This window comes from Apus apus, chromosome Z, assembly GCF_020740795.1.
Source record: "Apus apus isolate bApuApu2 chromosome Z, bApuApu2.pri.cur, whole genome shotgun sequence".
Classification (NCBI taxonomy): Eukaryota; Metazoa; Chordata; class Aves; order Apodiformes; family Apodidae; genus Apus; species Apus apus.
The window spans coordinates 34337387-34360804 of NC_067312.1; the positions used below are offsets into that span (position 1 = coordinate 34337387).

Sequence of the window (23418 nt, forward strand, 5' to 3'; positions counted from 1 at the left end):
TTTTTTTTCCTCAGGATTTTTTTCAGGAGCGCTGCCAGGCAACTCCCCGGCGAGTTCCGCAGCCGCTCCCACGCCCCGCACGGCGACGCAGCGCCCGGAGGCCCCGCACCCCCTGCCCGGCCCCCTCCGGGCCCTCCCCCAGGCGGGCGCCTCGGCTCGGCTCGGCTCGGCTCGGCTCGGCTCGGCTCGGCTCGGCTCGGCGGGACGGACTACAGCCCCCAGGGGCCTGCGCGCTGCGCCGGCGGCCATGGCGGCGGCCGAGGCGGCGGGGCCCGCGCCCGACTACGAGGCGGCGGAGCTGCACAGCCGCGCCTTCCGCCTGGGCGACCTCGGCCGCGGCTGGCGGCAGCGGCTGGGGCCGCCCGACCTGTCGCTGGCGGCGGAGGCGGCGGCCGAGACGGAGGCGGCCGTGGCGGCGGAGCTGGGCTGCGCGGCGGAGGTGGCGGCCGAGCTGCAGGCCGTGTGCAGGTGGGCGCGGGGCCGGTGGGCAGGGTGGGGGGCGGCCCGCGGAGCCCTGCCGGGAGCCGGCGCTCCTGCCGGGGAAGGCGGGCACTCGGCAGCCCCGGGCAGCGCCGAAACCACCGGCTTTCTCCGGGCGGGGTTTGCGGCCCCGGCCCCGGCCCCAGCGGGAGGCTCGCGGCCTCGCCGCGTGCTGGCGCGGAGGAGGGTGTGCGGGCAAAACCGCTCTGAGCTCTGCGGGCGGGCCCGTGCCACGGGGGTGTTGGTCTCCTGGCCGAACGTGCGGTGGAGAAGGAAAACGGCGTGTGTTCAGAGGGTGGTGCTCCACCGGCAGAAACCTTACGTCGTGCCGGGATCTCGCCGGCAAAACACGTCAGCACTTTAACAAGTTACTTAAGTAAATACTTAGGAACATACTCCTCCTTAGTTAAAACTTAAGGTGTGTGAACATGTACGTGGTTTTAGGAGGCCCCAAGATGAAAGGTACACCTTCTATGAAGAAAAAGAAGCAGGCATCTGTTTCTTTTACCATCATTCAGATGAGCTGTGGTAACTGGCAATATACGTTAATTGTTGAGCTTGTCTGGGTCCTCAGCCTCTGCTCACCCGTTCTGTTGGGGCTGGCTGCGGACTCACAGCTTGGCAAGTGCTTACTGTGTGGGGGGCTAGTGCTGCTTGCCCAGGAAGTCTCTGTGGCACTTAAAACCGGGGGGGGGGGAGGATAAAAAAATTAAGATCTTATTTTGCACTTGTAACATCCAGTCGCCTTTGTGGACTAGTGAATTGCAAGCTAATGTTTAAAGAAGAAAATGATCTAGGGGTGAAGCAGTGGGATCTCGCATCCTAAAGCTGGAAGGTTTTTGGGTCACGTGAATAGTGAGAATCACCTCTTACCTGAGGAAAGGCCTGATTTCAGGCAGTAATTCGTGGAAAAGGCATAATTCGGTAAATGTAGCTAGAATTGTGCTCTTCTTGATAGCTTTTCTTCCAGAACCCTGCAGGCTGGATGTATTTTAACGAAAATGCAAGCATGTCCTCAGTGTTTTCAGAGTATTACTCCAAATTATGAAGATAACAGCAAAAACTCTACAAGTCTGTTTAATAGTTATTAATTGCTTAAATGATGATGGTGTCTCTGAGGAAGATGGGTGGGAATATTTGTAGCTTTAGTAAAAGGCATGGAACAGAGAACAGGAATAGGAGCCCAGGAGCTTGGAGTTCAGTGTCTGACCCAAAATATACCTGCGTGAGTGTTGTGTGTAACAGCAAGAGCTTAGTAAGCTGCTGTTACTAGGCTTAGTAAAAACAGAGGCTGATGTTATTAAAAATAATGAGTGTATTTTGATGTGGCAGCAACTGTGGGAATTACTCTGTAAGCTTTCCCAGTGCAGACATAATCTCCAGTTGCTCTTATGCTGTGGATGCATCTCTGAAGTGACCCTGTTGCTTAAGCCTATCTGTGCTATTTTTCACTTGAATTCCAAGCAGATTTTCTATGCTTTGTTTTTCCCTTCGTTCATTCCACTTTTGCTTCTTGTCTCCTTTTGTCAGTCTTTGACTGCTACATTTTAATCTGCTGTGTGTGCTGCTGTTACAGAGCAGTGCTGTCTGTTGGCTGCCAAGTGGACTGGAAAGTGGTGCTGTGTAGTGAAAGGTAGCAGAGAGAAAAAAAGGACAGGCTGTTTATGATGGTGAGAGAGCAGATCATCTGGCAGCTGCTTTTGGCTTTGCAGGAGAATGAAGATAAACCTGCACATCCTGGTGTGACCTTTCACCTGTGCAGGCTGGAAATCCCAACCCCTAATCTCCATGTGCTTTTGCTTTTAAATCAAATAGTCCTGACCTCTTGAGTCTCTCCTTAACATTGACCAACCTCGAGTCGCTACCTCTGATCACTTTCGCTCGCCTGCTCTGAGCTGTTTGTATTCCTTGGTCCAGAAGGGATGAAAGCACTGGACTACACCGAGATCTGCTTTATAGTGTTATAGGGTCAAATATATTATTGGTGTAAATATGATTTTCTGGGTGCTCAGGTGAACACATCCTAGATATAAACAGGATTATGAACTGATTTTTTTTTTTTTGATGAAACTACTTATAAGTAAGGGAACTTCTGGCAAGTTTTTGTTGTGTAGAAGAGAGAGAGGAAGATGTGGCTACTCCTCCTTTATCTATTTTTAAAATAGCAGTAGGTTGAAGGAGTCTTTTATAGACTCAAGATTAAGGTTTTTTTCAGTATCAGCAGTTAAAATATTTTTTCTAATATAGTGGCATAGTGTATGTTTAAGGATTTCTGACAATTTAGCATTTTCTGGTGAGTAGAAAAGGTATTCTGTTTTTGTGCATCTCCATGTATTGTGGTTATTTTTTTTTCTCTGTTTTCTTCCTCTAATACATTTCTGAAAACAGAATGCAGGAAAAAGAATTCTATAGTCACTCACTTGAATTTGACTCAATGAGAATGCTTTGCATACTGTTCAAGTTGTATGGAGACAATTGTTGGCAAAATTGCTTGGGTTTTCAAGAGATTTTAAACAGGTATAAGTGTGTCCTTAGCTAGGAAACTCTGTGTCAAGAGGGTAAAATCTTAAGTTTTGTCCAAATGCCTTGGCAGCCTGTGAGTAAATAGGTTTACCTTGGGAGTCATTACTGGTGTTTGAGTTGCTAAGTTACGTTATTCTGGTTTGGTTTCTGAGGGATTTATTGTGCACATGTAGGATAGGCTTAGACTCAAATCAAACTGGATTTTAGGTAGGTCAAGGGAGTTGAGGCTTGCAGGTACCTTATTCCACTTTAGCCCTAATTCACCTTCTTGTTTTATTAGAAGGCGTAGCTGTAAATGTCTCTAGAGATGTGTTATAAAGCTGCATTAAGCTAGCATTAGAGTCTTAATGTATTAGTATTTATTGTCTTGCAGTATTAGTGTCTCAAAGGTGATGAAAGTACTGCCCTTAAAATATACGGAATATAAAGAGTAATATAAACACTGTATCTGCTTACTATGAAAATGTCAGGCAAAATACCAAAGTATCTTCTGATTTTTAAAACTGAGAAGACTCATTGTACTGCCAGAATATTCTGAGAACAGTAAAGTCACAGTTATTAAAGGCTTCACTAGTAGTCTGTTTCCATGTGTGAATTCCCAGATTTGCCTTTAGCCTTTTTCTTTCTAGTCACCTTAGACGATCTTCCTAGGGGACATCAATTTCATGCAACACTTCACATGCTTTTTTCAAGTGAGAACTTCAACTGTTGTTCTTTGTTGCTTTCCTACAGTTCACCTCCAGTCCATTTAACAGTACAGCCAGGGCTTTCTCCTCTACCGTAACTGAGTGCACTGAATGTATTTTTCTTGCTTGCAGGGAATATTCTGTGTGGGGACGTGGTGGAATCCCTTGCTTGTGGTTGTCAGGAGTGAGGTGTGCCCAGGGCAAACTTTGTATTGCCTGCACTTTTATCTGCTAGGTGTATGGCACTGAGTACTTGGCCTTAATTTCTAGAGGGATTAGCATACACTTTCCGTTTGTAAAGCCTGTTTTCCTCAGGACCATGGACTAAATATTATCAATGTGGTTCCACTGCCTGCACTGGAGTTCCCCAGGAGGAGCTTCAACCTGGCGTGTGTATATAGCAAATATATATAAAGCAAAACCTTTCAAGGCTTCAGTGCATGTGATACAATGCTGTATACAATGAATTACTAGACTGATTAATACGAAGTTGTTACTGTATTTGGGTCAGCATTATTCTGTATCTTTCTAAGGTAATTTATGCTTATTGGTGTCTAATCTGAAGCCTCCAGATGGGTCGTTTGTTCTGTTTGTGGACTGACACAGGGAACCTTATGTTATAAAACTGTGGCAGGAGCAAATATGCGGTATACCCACAGGATCAATTTTCTTGTCAGGATATTTATGAGAATTTTGTCCTCATATATGTTATGAAAATGTAACGCTTGTATGATCACTTAAAATCATTGCTGCAGCCAGAAGCATTTCCACTTTTCCATCCCACATCCTGCAGTGATTTGCTCTGCAGAAAAAAACCTGGTTAGCTATATTTTGGATTCTGTGCAAATGCAAGAAGAGTGAGGGTGGAAAGTCTCTGAGGATGTTAAGAGGGATAGAAGGAAGAGTGAACCTGTCACTTGTGGCAGAAGTATTGTCTTACTCCCACTGGAAGAAATGTGGCATAAATTAATGCCTTAATACGGCAATTACAGCTTGTGTAAATGTGGTGGCTTGCCCATGTTAGAACCTGAGGGGATGCGTGTTAGCAACCTCAACCTGTACGGTACAGCTAATTTCTTTTGGTTGTGTCTAGTTTTCATGTATCATTAGAAAATCAAGAATAGGTACATGACATTGGAAAAAGGCAAGTGGCATTTTTAGTTTTTAAAAAGTATTTGACACACATTTTGAATGGGGCTTGTTAAGCCTCTCTAAAGCACTATGTTCCATTAGGCAGATGGCAAAATAAAGATAAAATTTACCAAATTTCTGTGAAAGCCACTCCTAGACTCTTTGTCTTCTGGTTCTGTATTCCAACAACCATACTGTCCATTGACTCTGATTTAGAAGGTATACATTGTTTATTACAAGCTATATATTGTTTATTTACATTGTGCTTTTGTTCCCTTTAATAACAGCTTAATTGATTTTCATTATGAAGGAAGTATGAAAAAAAATGTATAATGGTTATTTTCTTTATTTTCATAGCATTGATATGTTACTGTCCCCTGATGAAGAAAAGGACCCAGATGTTATTCCTGAAGATAGCAGTCTGTTCACTTTGAGGTATGTTGTTACGGTACATTTACAGTACCCTGCTACGGGGTGGGGTAGGAAACAAGCACAAAAGCATGGCTGGCTGCTTCTTCAGGAAACTGTTCACGTCATGCAGTTGGGAATATTTGGGGTTTTTTTTCTTGTTTCTTGCTTGGACATGAACTGAATGCCTCTGAAGTGAGAGGGATTATTGAAACATCTTCCTCAAAGGTAGCAAAGTATTCTTTCTAGGAGAGCCTCTTCAGACAACATTTTGTTGTTTTTTTTCTCATAAATGTAAAGCTGCCCCCAATTTACCTGTAATTTGTACATAAGAGGAGAGAAAAAGACACAACCTGAAATCCACAACCTGACCTGTGTACTATCTGGTTTTATATGAGTCAGGAGACAAGAGTATTGTTAGTTTGTTATGTTAAGTCAGCCAGAAATCCTGCTTTTCAAAAGCTGCACAGTAGTATGTTTTAGTAGTTTAGTAGTAAGCTTTATGTTGTTTAAAAATATACTTAGAGATTCTGCATGAAAGTTGTTGAATGAAACCTTGTCCTGTGTTCCTGCCCCTCAGAATCAGAAAGAAGGCATTAGAGAGGAGAGAAGAAACAATTATTGTGGATCGGGCTTGCAGGCAAGAAACTCTTGCTTATGAGATGGTAAGTACTCTTTCTTCTTATAGGATCTAAAGAAAGATGAGCTTATTCAAAATGCAGCTTCATGTTGCTTTTTGTTTTCCATAAACAATCAATCTCTGTACATGGTAAATGTATGCAGGTATGAGTTTACAGGTAATGATTAAAGATATCTTATAGAAAGAGCAGGAACTTTGTTCTTACAGTCTGTTGCTGCTGAATTTAGTAAGGAGGAACTCTAGCTCTTTATCACCATAGGAGTCTCTTTATGTGGTTGCTACTAAAGCATTGTGTGGGATGTCAGGTGTACTGAGCATCATGTGAACTTATTGTAGAGCTAGACAAAATGCATGATGTTTTTGCTAAAGGGACCTGTTACTGGAGTCTAAGCTTGAGTGTGTTGTCGTGGTTTGGGCCGAACATGAAAACAAAGAAACAGCCACATGGCCACTCACTCAACTTCCCCCCCCACACACACACTCTGGGATGAGGAGGACAAAGCTCATGGACTGAGACCAAGGACAAGGAGGGTTCTTCACTGATTAAGGTCCTGGGCAAAACAGACTCAACTTGGGGGAAAAAATAATAATTTAATTTCACACTAGTCAAACACACACAGGACACAGACAGCACACAGAGCAGGGCTTGCATATGTTACCCCACCCCTCCCTTCTTCCTGGGTCCAAATTCCTCTGTTCCCGGTTTCTCTCCCTCCTTCCCCCCAGCGGCACAGGGGGACAGGGGATGGGGTTTAGAGTCAGTTCACAGGCTGGTGGTTCCTGCTGCTCCTTCCTCCTCAGGAAGAAGGATTCCTTACAGTCCTTCCCTCCTTCCCCACGGGGTCTCTCCCATGACTCCTTCATGAGTCCTTCCCATAAGGTCCAGAGCAAGCTGCTCCAGCATGGACTTCCCACAGAGTCACAGCCTGCTCTGGGAACAGCCAACTCCCCTCGCACTGGGGTCTTCCATGGCTGCATAATCTGAGTCCACTGGCCACAAAATCTGAGTCCACTGGCCGAGATCACACCTCCTGGCACCCCAGGGAATACTCCACCGTGCTCCTCCATGAGTGCAGGGGGACAGCTACCATCTTGCCATGGGTTTCAGGGAAAATTCTAGTTGGGCACCTTCTTCCCCTTCTTCCTCACCAGCCACCAACACCACTCTGCCTTTCTAGCTCACTCTTCTTTACGTGCTTGCTCTGCCCAGGTCTTACCTCATTTTTTTCGTGTGTTAATCACATGGGGCACCTGTTGTCCCTCTAATGGCTCCTTGGCTGGTTTTGGAGCAGGTGGAGCTTCTCAGCTGCTTAAAGGAGTGACTCCTGGGTCCCTTCCCCCACTACCAAAAATCCCACCAAACCAAACCAGAACGTGTGTAAATGATAGTGAGCTAGTTTCTGTAGGGCTGAAAGAGCAAGACAGTAGTGGTGTCAGTAAGTTCCTAATGTTGAGTTTCTAAGCCATTCTGAGCTGTTAGGAACCAGGATTGTAATGATTAGCTCCTCAAAAGCCATCTTGGAATTCCTTTAACTATGCTTAGTACCTCTTTTTAAATTTTTTAAATTTTTTTTAAATTTGAGATTTGTTGACAACCGTTCAGGTCATAAACAAGAAAACTGAAGTTCTTAAATTTGGTAGTGCTGGAGTCCACGGTTAGAACAAGAAAGTCAACTACTGCATTAGGGATAGAGGTGTAGTGAGGAAGAGGCCTCACTTGTGACTAGTAAACATTTTTTATCCTTTGGCATTTTCTGGTCTGTCATGAGTGATCTTGTTTCAATTGTCGAGGGTCCCAGGCACATGATGTTTAGATCATGTATCAGCTGAGATAGAGCAGCTACGTTGGGACTTCTAGCCTAGGGCATATCTGAGAAACTCTGTGCAAAAGAAATCTTTATAAAGGGTTTCAGTGAGTGGTGTCTTATTTCTTTTTCTGAAGAATGACTTACTGCATCCTTCGAATAAGCTGTTTTAACTGGTTTGTGTGTCAGCTGATTGGGACCTTGGTGTCCAACAACAGGATGAGAGCAAAATCAAATGTGAGTTTGGAATGTGTTGCATGAAAAAGGGAGATATAAGGGATAAAGCACAAGTATCTCTGAACTGAAATGTCACAGCAGTACATTTTGCTTTTACTATGTCTGAAGAACTGTTTGTGCAGTAAGTACTCCCTCTCAATTTGTTTAAAAAGGAGGAAACTGCCACAGAAAATTGCCCTCCCTTATTCTCTCACCTGGGCAATGTCTGAAAGTAGGATCATAGAATGCTAAGTTGAAAGGGACCTCAAGGATCATCTGGTCCAGCCTTTCTAGGTAGGAACATGGTTTAGATGTGATGGCCCAGCACCTTGTCAAACTGAGTCTTAAAAGTGTCCAGTGTTGAGGAATCCACCACTTCCTTGAGGACATTATTCCAAAGTCCAGCTTTTCTCATAGTAACAGATTTTCTTACTTCTGTTTTTTAGAACAGTAGTGTGGCAGTGCTGGATTTTGGGTTCAGATTTTGGAGAAATTGACACCTTCAGCTATGTCAAGCTTCCCTAATAAAGAGGAAATGTTGCACTAATTTTTTCATATACTTCATCCCATGGCTGTTTTCTGAGTCAGTCTTTCTTAAGTTGAGGGTTGGAGTCCCTCTTTACATGTGAAAGCATTCGAAGAGCATTTCAAAATATTAAATGATAGAAGTTAGAAGCAGCTGGGTTCCATGAGGGCAAAGTGGCAGCAGGCTTTAATTCCTTTCTGTAAGGCCTCTCAGTAGCAAAGAAACAGCAGCTATCTTGTGATTGCTGAAAGCACTTCAGCTTCTGCAGAGCTAAAGAATGAAGGAAAATGCTTGAAACTAGTAATTACAGCAGTTTCTTTCCTCTCCATCTTGGAGGAAGTAGGCTGTTACCAATTCAGAAGGCTACACAGTCAAAACCAAGTTACAGTCAGAACAGTGTTTCTCATATTTATCCAGGGACTATGATACATAAATGGTTGCCAGTATTGTATGTGTGTATGTATATATGTATCTTTATTTTTCCAGGAGTCACATGCAGTTGGAAAGAGGCCAGACAATCCAGCAGATCTAGTTGAGGAGGGAGAACTACTTTTAACTCTGAACATCTTCTATCCTGTCATATTTCAGAAGGTTGGTACTAAATTGTCTAGGTTGTTTTCTGATGCCTCTTCCTTACTCAGCTAATGCCTTGCTTTGCCAGGAAGTTAAAATGAGTTAATTTACTGAGGAAGCATGGTAAAGCCTTTAACTGTCCTAATTTCTTGAGGCTTTTTCAGAGTCTGGATTTCCTTCTGGTAGTGCTTTACAGAAGGAAATGTTTGCAATAATTAATCCACAGTTAACTGGTTTTGCAGAAAGCAGAAAATCTGAAACAAAATATATGAAAACTAACGTACTGTTTCTGGATTTGGGGTAGGTATGCTGGGATTTTCTGTCTTTCTTGCACTTACCAGTGGTGGATGTGATTTTTGAGGTTTCTAAATAAAACTAATAATCATAGAGTCATAGAATGGTTAGGGTTGGAAGGGACCTTAAAGATCATCAGGTTCTAGCCTCCCTGCTATGAGCAGGGACACCTTACACTACACCAGGCTGCACAAAGCCTCGTATAACCTGGCCTTAAACACCCCTAGGGAGAGCGCTTCCACAACTTCTCTAGGCAACGTGTTCCGGTGCCTTACTACCCTCAGGGTGAAGAATTTCTTCCTGAAGTCTAACCTAAACCTACCCTCTTTCAGTTTAAAACCCTTACCCCTTGTCCTGTTGCTACACACCCTTGTAAAAAGCCCCTCCCCAGCTTTTGTGTAGGCCCCTTCAGGTACTGAAAGGCTGCTATAAGGTCTTGCTAGAACCTTCTTTCTCCAGGCTGAATAGTTGGAGAAATATGATAGTATTTTCTTTCATACAGTACTGAGCTTTTCTCTCTCAAACAACCTAAATAAAATTTCAGCAGGAAAGGCAGGGAGGTTAAATAGACTTTCTGGAAAAGTACAAAGGTTCTTTTTCTGTTGTAGTACAACTAATAATTTGAAGTAGTGAGAAGTACATCTGCTTCCAATCTGCTACTGATCAACTTTACTAACAATATGAATTCACAAGGGCTGGCATAAGGATGTGGCACAGCTGTTTATTCTACTCTTTTTTTAACACTGCTTTTATTGTTATCATGGCATTACTCTTTGTAGAAACACTAAGTGAAAACATTTAATGGCATTGTCTATAATAACAAAATAATACTCTGTCATATAATTTCTCTGAGAGGGGATACAATCTACATTTTTAATAGTGAGAAGCAGATGCAGAGGAAAATCCACATATTAAACCTTAGATGCAAAGACTCCAACCATCACAGAGCTTCCTGTTATTACACATTTTCTCACATATAAATAAATGCTGTTCTTGCAGAGCAGATGCAGTTGGTAGCAGAGTTTTAGTGACATTTGCATCATCAACCTAGAAAGTTGGCTTAGAGGGTAGCCTTAGGAGAGGCTGAGGCAAGATGCTGTTTAAAATCTCGTACAGAGAGGTGGTGTGCCATATGCTGCCTTTAATGACCTCAAGCTGTCAAGTGAAGAGCAGTGCTGATGCTGACGAGTGATATTTATCTGAAGCTGGTCTGCTGTTTTCTTCATAGCATAAAGATCACAAACCTTATCAGACAGTCCTTGTCCTGGGCAGCCAGAAACTCACTGAGCTGAGAGACTCCATTTCCTGTGTCAGTGACCTCCAGATAGGTGGCGAGTTCAGCAGTCAGCCAGATCAAGCACCAGAGCACATCAGCAAGGTAAAACCTCCTGTGTGGAACCCTCTATGTATGTAGAAGCTTTGAAAATATATGGGAGAGAGGGATGCAGAGTTCTGTTGTGTTTTCTTCAGCATTAAATCCAGTTGCGTTGGTTCTACCTGTGGGTTGCGCTGCGAATAAGTATTTAGTGTTGGTATTACTAAGCTGACCTGTTTTGTGTGATGTCAAGGAAAGTGTCATTAATACTGCTGGCTGGGAAGTAGTAACACTGGTAGTAAGTTCTTGCATAGATGTATCCTTGTGGACCCACTTTACTTGGAGCTATATTCTAAAACACCAGAGGTAATAGAAAGCTAAATGTAGACTGTCGCCTTCTGAACGTACATGCTTTGGTATTTGCAGCTGAGTGCTGATCACAAGTAGGAATGAAGGTAATTCACCTCTCCCACAACTGCCAGGTGTTCTCTGGGGATGTGCAAAAGGGGTCAATAAAAAAAAAAGTACTCTAATTGAAAATACTGAAATGGCATAATCTTGATAATAAATTGTATCACATACAATATATGTGATATCACAGAGTGGTTGAGGTTGGATGGAACCTCTTGAGGTCATCTGGTCCAACTCATTTTGTAAAGCAAGGCCATGCACAGCCGGTTGTCCACAACCACGTCTACATGTTTTTTGGATATCTGCAACAGTGGAGATTCCACAACCTCCCTGGGCAACCTGTGCTAGTGTTTGGTCACTGTCATAATGAAAAGTGTTTCCTGACACTCAGAGGAAACCTTCTGTGTTTCAGTTTGTATGTGTTGCCTTTTGTCCTGTAACTGGGCACCACTGAAAAGACCCTGGCTCCATCTTTGCAACCTCCCTGGAGTTATTTGTGTATGTTAATAAGACTCCCCTTGGGCCTTCTGTCTTCCAGACTGAATAGTCCCGGTTCTCTCAGTCTCTGCTTATAAAGACAGATGCTCCAGTCCCTTTCATTTCATGGCCCATGTGGGACTCCGTCTCCAGTACGTTTCATGTTTCTTTTGTACTGAGGAGCTCAGAATTAGAGATAAGACTTCAGGTGTGGTCTCACTAGTGCTGAGGAGAGGGAAAGATCACCTCCCTCACCCTGCTGGCAATGCTTTGTCTGATGCATCACAAGATCCCATTTGAGCTCTTTGCTGCAAGGACACATTGCTCTCTTATGGTCAACTTGATGTCCACTAGGTGCTCCCCAGCATGTAGTGGTGCATGAGGTTGTTCCTTCCCATGTGTAGGACCTTGCTTATCTCCTTGTTGAACTTAATGAAGTTCCTGAAGTTTCTCCAGCCTGTCAAGGTCCCCCTGCACAGTAGTTCAATCATCTGATGTATCAGCCGCTCTTCCCGGTTCCTCCCAGTTCATCTACAAACTTGCTGAGGGTACATTCTGCCTCATCATCTGGATCATTAATGAAGATATGAAACAGAACCAGACCTTGTTTTGGCCCCTGGGGTACTTTGCTAATTACTAGCCTCCAACTAGACTTTGTTCCACTGATTGTCACCTTTGGGGCCCAGCTGTTCAGCCAATATTATATATTAACAATATTATATTATCAATACAATATAAATTAATATATGATACACAATTTGAGGAAAAACAGAGGATGTTATGTATTTGTAGGCGTATTATTGAGAAGATGACACATTTTCCTCTAAGGAGACCAAAAGACATCCCAGACGTCTTTTCATTTGCGTAATGTAAATGGCAGTCTTTCTACCACGATCTAGTAAACCACTAGCTGATTAGTTCTGAGACAAGAGCTTGCTGGGGCTCCCCTCCTGGACAAGGAGAGGAGTCATGTGAGCCTGTCATGGCCTCAACGGGATTGAAATAAGGCTGCCTCACAGCAATAATTTCCCCAAAGTAAGTGCATGTCACCGTGCCTAGCCTCCCAGCAGAACCTCTTAATGTGTAGTGTGCATTCCATTTATTTGTTTTCATTGAGTATGATAGTGCATTTACAACTTGCACTGAAATATAGGGTCAGTCTGTGGTAATTCTTCTCAAGAAAATTCCCCTGTTGCTTCAGCAGACAGAAAATCAGCCATCAGTGGGGTAGAATTTTTTTCCTTTCAGTCTCGGATGGAAGTGGCATCACAACCGGCAACTGGGAGCACTGACAGCGTGCCAGGGGCAACCCACAACATCTTGCTAATTTTTTAAGATATTATTAGTCTTTTTTTAAGTTAGTGTTGTGGAGTTACTCTATTTGTGCAGTGGTGCTTGTGTTCTTGTTTTCTGTTTATGTAGAAATCCATAACTATTGTGATGGGAATAGTACTAAGAGAAAAGAGCTAAAATAACCTGCAATGCGTTGAGAATAACATCAGGAGAGCAACTACATAGCTGGCAGTCATATATCTTGTCACATCAGCATCTAAAACCAGTCCAAAGCTTTTCTTAGAAATCTATAGAATGAGGTTTCTTAGTATAATTTAGATACCTAAAGTACTTGGTTTTAGACATGCTTTTGTTTAAGGTGTTAAATCTTTTGTAACTGCAATGCTGACTTACATCTCTTTGTCTCTTAGGATCTCTACAAATCTGCTTTCTTTTATTTTGAAGGCATCTTTTATAATGATAAAAGGTACCCAGAGTGCAGAGATCTGAGCAGGTAAAGTATTTGTAACATTGACTAAGGAAAGCCTTAAGGGACAGGAAATTTATTTCATTTTTTTTTTAATGATTTGTGCTGTTTTTAAGACTGGAATGTCTAGTATAGGAAACTAGAATGGACTTTTCTTACGGTCTTTTCATGCTGGATTGACTTTTATGTGTAAGTTTAACTTCACTTGCTCAACTTAGTCCTTCCAATCACTTCCCTCCTGAAAAGGAGATGAATGCATTTTTTTTCCCCTGCAAATTCTGTTTTGCTGTCTTGGGATGGGATTGCTGTAGAAGATGAGAGGTCCCAGTCTGTACTGGCTTTTTTAAGTGCCCTCCCTAGCTGTGATGACCACCAAAAGATGGAACAGTAGCTCACACTGGTTGAGCACAAGTCATATCCATTGTACTGTATGCAGTAGTTTATTTTAAGGAAGTATGGGCTTGCTGACAAAACAATGAGATTCAAGGAGATTCAGATGTTATAATGGATGGTATGGAAGAGCTGTGAGTTTGGGCTCTGTTCTTGTTACACCAGACTTGGTGTGTGACTTAAGATAATTATTTTGCTCCTTCTCTTTCTGTCTGTGAGCAACAATGATCTTCATGGGAGAGCTTATGATAACATAAGCAGACTGTAGAAGTCTTATATATAGGAAGGTGCTGAAAAGCAAATAAATGATTGGAACATTGACCAGTGCCCTTCCAGTGCTAAAGTTTAGAAATGTAAGTGTGCAGTTGTAATTTGTGTTTCTCTTTGGCTAAACAAACAAACAAAAAAGCTTTTTAATACTTTAGAACAAAGTTATTGACCAAGGGAGCAAAAAAGACCTGCTTGACCTCTGGAATGCTTGAGAAATGTCATGCTGCCAACCACCTGACCTGAACAGGTGCCATCATGAGTATACACTCTGACTAGAATTCTTTAGGAAGCTGCCTGGTGGAGGTTTAAAGGCAGGTGTTCCACAAGAAGAGTGCACAGTGCTGTAAGGTTGTGGTATTGCTGTGAAATGACCTTCAATTATTACAAAATGTTTTGAACTGTTTTGATTTTACTGTGTGCCAGTGAAGAGTTCTGCATGTCCCCCAGGACCTTCCTTTTCCGTGCATTCACAGTTTATAGTATTGCTATGCTGATGACCTTTCTGTTTTCAGGACAATTATTGAGTGGTCAGAATCTCATGACAGAGGCTATGGAAATCTTAAGTCTGATAAAATGGAGGACTACACATTTAGTGATTTGTCCCTCAAAATTGGCTTTCCATACCTTTTTTGCCACCAAGGGAACTGTGAGCATATCATTATCATCACAGATATAAGGTAAGTAACTACTCTTTGGGATTCCTTAGGTACTTGAAAGCAAGCCTTCTGTGGACAAGCTTCAGACATTAAATGCTGAATATTTGTTAGACTAATTTTGAGGTTATTGTTGTGGTTTAACCCTAGGTGGCAACTAAGCCCTACACTGCTCACTTACTCCCCTCCAGTGGGATGGAGGAGAGAATTGGAAGAGTAAACTCGTGAGAAAGTGAGAAAACTCATGATTTGAAATAAAGACAGTTTAATAGGTAAACCAAAAGCCTCCTTCACAAACAAACCAAAACAAGGACTTCATTCACTACTTCCCCTCAGCAGACAGGTGTTCAGCCATCTCCTGAAAAGCCAGGCTTTATCAAGCATAATGGTTACATTGGAAGACAAACCAGCACATTCTCTTCCTCTTATGCCATACCATTTTACATCATGCTTAGGTCCCACACTATCCAGTACATCCTCATTCACCACCACCCTTTCCATCCTTTGATATAATTCAGAGTGTCACAGAAATAATTCCCTTAGTGTATGGACCACCCCTGTGAAATACCTGTAAAATGCCCACAGAGTTCATTTAGGCAATGCCTTTGGACTCCATCTGTTATGGTGGTCACTCAGGACAGAAGAGATGGTGTGTTGCTTGGAGAGACTGGACACCAAAGACAGCTCAGTACTCACTTGCACTGCTTCTTATAAGGCTTGATCTCCATTGTTTCAAGTGGTTCCAGCTAATAGTAGTTCCTATAACATACAACGCAAATCCTGGGTTACAACAATTTAAAGGTATTTCCAGTGCAATCTCCACCTCTAGTCCATTTGAACCTGGCTGTAGGGTTTAATATTGCAGTCAACTCCTCCGCTTGCCCCTGCTCCAGCTTGGATCTATCCCTAGACTGCAGTCCCTTCGGAGTGTACCTGTTCGAAGAAGAGCCTTATTTATGAGGTGCAGTCCTACCAGGGGTATATTGCTGTGGCATAGATGTATCCAGAGCCAGTTGCTTGAGGTGCACCTGTTCCTGCATGGGTTTCTGCATGGGCCAGAATACCTTCAGAGATACACCTGCTCCAGTGTAGCCCTGCCCACAGCCACAGTCCCTCTTAAAAGGAAACCTGTTCTGGCATGGCCTTACCCATGGCTGCAGTCCCTCTAGGGGTTTACCTGCTCTACCATGGGCTTATCCACAGCAACCTGCTTTGAGGTGCTTCAGAATGACCTCATGCACAGCCACTAATGCTTCTGGGTGTGCATGCTGCAGCATGGACTTTTCTACAGCCACAAATACTTCAAGGTGTACCTTCTCTGGTGTGGACTTACTGACAAACCTGTCAGAAGTATATCTGCTGCAGCACAGGCATAGCCATGACCTAAGACAGTACCTGCTCTGGCCTGGTCTTAGCACAACCATAAATGCGTCACAGTGTCTTGCTCCAGTGTGAGCTCATCCGCAGATCACATTTGCTTTGGCTCACGTTCACACTGGAGTTCCAGCCGGTCCAGTACAGCAGCACAGAAACAGCAGCAATGCTCTGGCCATCTGTCAGCCCCAGCACAAGGCCAGTGCTGTTGCCAAAATGTTCCCAGACACAGCATAGTAGGATGGTCAGCAGCACAGTACAGTGAGCAGCAAAAGCAAAAAGCAGCCATTAATGATCACAAAACTAATTTACAGGAAGGCAGACAAGCCTCATGCAAGCACAGGAGCCTATCAGTTAATAGCTGACCAGCAATAACAGCTATAAATTTCATCTGGCACATTTCAGTCAAATCTGTCATTTTATCAAGCCCTTTGAGCCCCATGCTGGGCACCAAAAGGACTGTCATGGTTTAACCCCAGCCAGCAACTAAGCACCACACAGCTGCTCACTCACTCTGCCCCAGTGGGATGGGGGAGAGAATTGGAAGAGTAAAAATGATAAAAATCATGGGTTTAGATGATAGAATCATAGAATTGTTTGGGTTGGAAGGGACCTTTAAAAATGATCTAGGCCACCCTCCCTGCAATGAGCAGGGACATATTCAACTGGATCACGTTGCTCAGAGCCCCATGCAACCTGACCTTGAATGTTTCCAATGGCATTTTTACCATCTCTGTGAAACCTGTGCCAGTGTTCCACCACCCTCATAAAATTTTTTTTCTTTATATGTAGTCTAAATCTACCCTCTTTTAGTTTAAAACCATTGCCCCTTGTCCTATCACAACAGGACCCAGTGAGAGGGGCTTTGCCACCCCACTCCCTGTCTTGAAGTCAGTGTGAAAAGAGAGGTTACCAGTGAAGACAGGTAAAGAAGTCAAGTACCTCAGCCACCTTTTTGTTGTAAGCAGCTTGTCAGTTGTGTTCACCAGAAAAGACCCCTATGCTAACTACTATGAAGAAAATTAACTCTATCCCAGCCAAGACCAGCACAAGCATTCTGCCGTTTTCTACAGGGCTTATTTATGATTTTATTCCATACGCATGTAACAACCTCTGCGAGGAAGAAAATAATCTCCCTGGCGTTGTTTTTTTCCTAATAGTGTATCTTCATAAGCAGACTTATTTCTAACTAGCATGGCATGACTGTGGTATGAGAGGAGTAGCACCGACAGTGCTATGCTCTTTCTATGCAGAGCACATGTGTGACAGATTTTGTACCGATTCTGGAGCACCAGGAAGCACAATGCTGTTAAAGTCTCTGGCTGGAGTCAACTGGACTTGTTAGAAGGGGCAGGAACTGAAAAGAGAACAGAGGAAATAGTGAAAATAGTGGGTTGAGGTGGATAGACAAGGGAGAAAAGGAGGAGATGATAGTGATTGAGGTGGCTACCCCATCAACAGGACAACTATTGCGTATACTGTACTCAGTGCATAACAGGTGGAGAGAGCACACTGTAGTGGGTGACAGATCATTTTCAGTTCCCAGAAGCCTGGTGTACCTAAGCATTGCTAGTAAATGTTGCCTTCCAAGAGGAGTATAACCCAGAGAAGGACATCTATGTTGCAAGTAGATGATCTCAGGGTTATGTACCTCTAAACATTCACCTGATGATGTTTTTGCCAGTTAGTCTGTGTAGGAGATAAAAGCTTTGTAAAGACTGTCTAAAGAAGGTGGTCTGAAGACTCCTGAGTGACTGCACAAATTGAATTTACTTGACTGAAATCCATGGATGGTGCCACTAGCAGTCTGTCTCCAGGTCTTAATCTGTGTTAAGAAATGCGAAGCACAAGTCTGGTCATAGTTTACACTGGAATTTCAATCATGTCTTTTCTTTGATGTCCATGGTTGTATTCAGATAAATTCCTATGTGGCTGAGTCTTGATTGTGTTTTGTGTATTTATTTCCCTCAAGGCTCATTCATCATGATGACTGCCTGGACAGGAGCCTCTATCCCTTGCTAATCAAGAAACATTGGCTATGTACCAGAAAATGCTTTGTGTGCAAAATGTACACAGCCAGGTATGCTACATTCTTGATCCTTTTAAGTTGTCTTCTAGGTGCCGTTACTGACTTAGACAAAAAACCTCAAAGCTCTGTATGTATTTGATAAAATTTGTGAATAATCTTCATGCAAGTATCCTGAGATCTCACTCTTCAGACAGTTGTCCTCTCCCTACCCAGGAAAAGGCCTTCTGCAGGTAGCATTCATTTGGAGGTAATTCAGGTTGACCAAAAGAACTGAAATGACAAAGAGGTTACTTCCTTGGCTCAGGTTCTTCTGAGAGCTCAGCTCTCCATCAGTTACTTTTGAAAATACTACCTTTGGAGGAAAAAGCTTCATTTTTCCTCTGTGTCAAGACGTGTGATTCAAATTAATTTGCCAGAAGTCATAGAGAGCTTTTATTAAATCTAGCACCTAAGCAGAGGGAAGTATGGATCTATCAAATTTTAATATTGTGAAATCTAGAGATTTTTAAAAAGCATGTAGCTTTACCCACAGGTAAACTCCTAATGCCTACCTGAAAACTCAGTGCTCTGCAGCTGTACTTGAAGGAACTTCTTGTGGCTGCACAGATTTTTCTGCAGCTGAGAGAAGAAAATGTGAACTCAATGTTCTTTTATACTTTTTAGTGCTGTTTTCTTAGACATGAGAAAGCCTTTCTACAGTCACAGACTTTACAGACTAGGCTAGGCTTCCTGATTTTAGAGGTCTGAACTATTTATTGGTTCACCCGCTGGCCTTTTCTTTCCCCCAGGGTAGCTTACACTCTCAGCCTCAGTTTGACACACAAGCTGTGTCCTTGTTATCTTCCTTGTTTGGCTTTAGACTTCCCTGGAATCAGGCAAAGAGCCAATTCCCCTCGTGATGAGAGCCCATCCTGGTGTTCCTAGCAGAGCCCCTAGGATGCCTTTGCAAGTGGCTGTTATCTGTGAGGCATTTGGCCATAAGGGGAGGTGGAGCCAAAGGGTCAATATGAGGGAAAGATGGGATGCAGAGGGCATTACCAGAGCTGATGTAAATGCATTAAATTAAAACCAGGATTAAGCACTAAGCTTAAGTGGGGAGATGCTAAACCATGGATAGCAGAGCTGCTTTGGCTGTCTGTCCTGCATCTTCTTATCTGTCCAGATAGCGTATTTAATCACTAGAGGCCTTGAGCTGTCATGGCCTCTGAGTGCTGCCATAAATTAGTTGCTCTGTAACATGGCGGGCCCTTCTTGTACTGGCAGCAGTTGATGTTAACTCCAGCACTTGCTGGAGTGTGCAGCAATCCTCTCCTTGCCTTGTCTACGTCATCCAGGCCCATCTTTAGACTTGTGAATGGATTTGGTTGTTACTCAGCATAGTTTGGGTCAATCATGTGTCTGTTCAGTATCACAGTTTCTCACCTTATGGGAAAACAGATTTGTCTTTTATGACTTCAATGATCATAGGGTGGACAGAAGATTCCTGTTAATTTTTTTTTAGCAGCTGGTATTGACACTGAATGGGTGTGGAGTCTGGAAAAGAGCTTTATTCCCGGGGTGGGAGAATACAATGTAGGTAGTACCTTGTCACTACAACATTATTTTTGATGGTAATTCCTGCCATCCCCAACTCTGAGTAAAATGTTGAGATGTTTGTTACAAAAGTGTAGAACTTGCACAGAAATTGTGTATTTGGCATGGAACTATATATTTTGTAACTTGCAGGTGGGTAACCAACAAAGACAGTCTGGCACCAGAGGATCCGTGTTTCTTCTGTGATATTTGTTTTCGGATGCTCCATTATGATGCAGAAGGCAACAAACTAGGGGAGTTTCTTGCATATCCTTATGTTGATCCTGGGATTTTCAACTGAAGCTGACAAGAGCCAGCATGAATTCAATGAACTAGATTGGAGAATCTATTGCTCTGGCTGTTAAAACCATCAGTTTGAGTTTGAGCCTACTGCTGGGTTTTGGGTTAGGCTGTTAATCCTCTCCCTGGAGGTGGAAAGGAGCACTTTGCACTTGACATCTTTCCAGTATGCTTCTCTAAGTAAGTATGATTATAAAAGATAAGTTAGTATGGGAAAATATGCTCAAACATCTAGTTCATTTTAATTACTTAGATTTTTAATACACTTTTAACACACTTTTTAATGCATTTTTACACTCTACATAGTTTGGATACTATGAAGTCTAAAAATGCAGATGTTTAAAGAGAGAAGATCTTGCAAAAGCAGCTGTGATTTTATGAAGTTCGGTGCGTCCAAGGCTCCAGTAACATCAAAGGATGAGAACATGATTTTTGGGCCTGTTACCTTGAAAACTGGCAGTTGTCATCTCTGAACAAGGGTGGATAGCACTGAATTTGTGGGCAGGAGAATGCTTTTTGAGAGCGCTCAGAGTGCTTGTTAACTTCATCCTTCCAAAAGGGGCACGCTTGCATCTTAAATCTGTAAGCTACTGGTGTCCCTGTGTTCTGACTCTGAGGAATGGTTCCATGAAGGGTAAACTACGCTTCACAAACTACTGATTTGTAGCCTGCCTTTCAAGTAACTTTGTTTGCAGCATGTGCAGTTTTAACTGTTCATAAAGTGTTGTCCATTGTGCTTTTTTTTTTTTTGTATTGCTCTGTTATTGTGAGTAGTGTATTTTTTATTACAAAGTATTTTTTATTAAAACATGACCAATTTGTACTTGCTAGTCTGATGTTAAGTTGGAGTCCTGTTTACCAAACAAGAATACAGGTATATGGTGCCTTGCTTTTTAAATTCATCTCAGATTCAGAGGATTTTAGCGGAGATCTTCACTGTCCAGGAAACAGCCTTACCCAGGAAGGGGAAGACAGTTTTCTTACCCTTCAGGAATCTGCAGGAGGGTGTGTCCTGCCCACCACAACTGTTGCCAGTTAAACTGCTGGGGCTGGACTGCTAGAGGTGCTGTAGCAGCTGCTTTAAAGATCCCCTGCCATAGAACTCTGCTTGCAGCTTCAGTGTTTGCCTCTTCGTCTTCCCACAACCTCTTCCTCTTTCAGCTGTCTCCTGGTAATACACAGGCTGCCCAGTCCTCTTCAGTATTGAAACTGAGATCATGTAGACAGCTGGCATGATTTCTAAAGACACACTTGCCTGTATGCCAGGTCCTAAAGCAGCAATCAGTAAATTTTGTGTGTGGGTTGCTTTTTATTTTTCTTTCTTCCGTTAGCAGTGGGGAGAAGGGAGTAGCGAAATGTGCATTTATTAGTTCATTAAACTAATTCTGCCTCAGTATGTATCTTTCACCCAGCCCATTTACTCTATTTCCAGAAAAAGTTATGGTCAAAAATATTCCAAAATTGATGTCCATACATATTAAGAAATTTTGCTAAGACCAGTTCCGTATTTCCAGCAAGGTGAGGAGAAGCTGGCTACAGTCTGGGGGTGGAAGTTGAGTGCATCCTGTGCTTAACTACAAAACAGAACTCTCGTTAGAACCTGCTGGTTTTGTGTTCTGGTCTTATTTCATATTGCGTGTTTCTATTTAAATGACAAAAGGAACAAAAAGGTTACAGTAAATCAAGTTTTTGAAGATCCTTTACTTCCCAGGAGCTGTCACAGGACAGCTGGGTCTGGTCTTGATTTAATGTCTCTTTCTGAATGAGTCTTCTGAACAAAATCCAGTATTGCACCCAGCTGCCCATTCATGGTTACATTTCTATGACACCAGTTGGATATTTGTGCTTTGGCTACTTGTTAAATGCTGTTAGTGTTTCAGTGATCAAAACTTCCAAGCAGGTTTATTTCTAATTTTGTTGATAATGCTGGTATGTGTGTTAGGTATTTGTGTCTGGATTTTTTTTTCTTTTCTTTTTTTGTTTGTTGTAAAAGCAAGACAATTAGCAATTTTTTTTCTTATAAATCCCTTTTTATAATAAAGGAGATACAAGGGTATGGAGCTTTGAGATTCTTTTGAGTTACATTTAAATGAAAATTAAATGACTGTGCTGTGCCTATACTTACTGAACTGAGGAAAGCAAAAAGCCTAGAGTATGTAGGGGAATCTGTTGAATCTAAAAAGCATTAACCTTAATCTCTGATGGGCTTTTTGATTTAGTCTTTTTTAAACGGTTAGTGATTAGGTAGTATAAGCCTTTGTAACTTATTTCAGACTTCCAAAAGGTCTTGGAGATTCTCTCCCTAGTGAAAGTTTTTGCCCTGCTGACGAGACAGCAATGCAGGATGCAGTTTCTATGTGTTGAAGAAGAGGACAGGCCCCTCTGTGTTTACTGTTAGCACAACATTTTAAGCTGTAGTAAACTTAGCTCTTGAAGTAGCAATGCTACTGTCAAAGCTAACTCTGCTTTAAATATTGTGCATTAACTGTGGTTTATTTCCTATCTGCAAAAGGAATCAGCCTTATTCGTTGGGAGACTTGAGTTTGACTGCCTGGTCATTTCTCAGATCCCAGAAATAATATCTGTGTCTTTCAAGACATACAGCTGATGGATACCTGGGCATCTTGGAAGGTGAGATGACCATTTCTACAGCCAATGAGATTTTGTGAATGTAGGTTACTTTTTGTAAACAGGCAGTAAAATCAGGCAGTGGAACCCCAAGCAGCTGAATGGGCAGAGCATGACTTTCATGACTTGCAGCATACAATCAGGAGCCTCATCTCTGCATCCATCTCAGTTTGCCCTTCAAACTATTGGCAACAGTTGTGACAGGCCTGTGTTAGGTGGTCGACACTTGACAATACCTGTCAAATACATGGTACCTTTTATTTTGGTGGGAGGGGTTTTGACACAAAGGAATGGTCAAAATGGGGAGGTTCCTGTGTGAGAATTCCTGTTTATTTTGACTTCACAACTTTACAGGAACACTTTTGAGGGTGAAAGTGGAAGTTGTTTAATTTTCCTAGAGGCAATAAAATGCATCTAGTGACTAGCTGTATGTAGAAGCACACAAAATCCATTGTACAGTAACTACCCGTATGTGGAAGCTGAATGAGAATGCTGCTGGATGGTTTAGCTGTGTGGCCACGTTAGTCTCTCCTCTTAGCAGCATTCTCTTGTGACACGCTGGGGACTGCCAAAACTCAAGATCTGTGGAGACCAAACATCACAGCCCTCTGCCAAGGATGGCTTTGTACTCTTCAAGGGGAGCTGCCATGGCTATCGATCTTTGAGGTTTAACTTGAGGTGCCGTTTTCAAGATCTGAAAGCTATTCAGTTTTGCTATAAAAACACCTTTCACTATGCACATGGAAAGCTCTGCAAGCAATCTGAGCATTTAGTAAATACTCGTGTGGTTTTACCTTTGTGTGGGAGATTGCTGTATGCAAAATCTCAGCTACAACAGTGCTGCAAACCAGAACTTCTTTCCATGCTGCCTTTTAATTTCAGTAATCCCTAAGTGGATTCTTCTTTGTGAATATAGGCCTCACTCTTTAATCATTAACCTTTTTAAATGCCTGTAGCT

The 23418-nt window shown here is 42.7% G+C and overlaps 1 protein-coding gene across 2 annotated transcripts; it reads left to right on the forward strand.

The window, feature by feature from the left end:
- Window positions 1–234: 234 nt before the first annotated feature.
- Window positions 235–21888, forward strand: SNAPC3 (small nuclear RNA activating complex polypeptide 3). Of its 2 annotated transcripts, none has more exons than XM_051643207.1 (10): window positions 235–468; window positions 5178–5255; window positions 5809–5893; window positions 8902–9006; window positions 10511–10660; window positions 13189–13271; window positions 14417–14581; window positions 17904–18011; window positions 19686–20012; window positions 20139–21888. In XM_051643207.1, the coding sequence occupies exons 1-9, from the start codon at window positions 248–250 to the stop codon at window positions 19831–19833; spliced, it is 1143 nt and encodes a 380-aa protein (XP_051499167.1). In that variant the 5' UTR covers window positions 235–247; the 3' UTR covers window positions 19834–20012; window positions 20139–21888. The 2 variants fall into 2 exon arrangements, with proteins under 2 accessions (XP_051499167.1, XP_051499168.1); XM_051643208.1 differs by having other exon boundaries at window positions 20741–21888.
- The last annotated feature ends 1530 nt before the right edge of the window (window positions 21889–23418 follow it).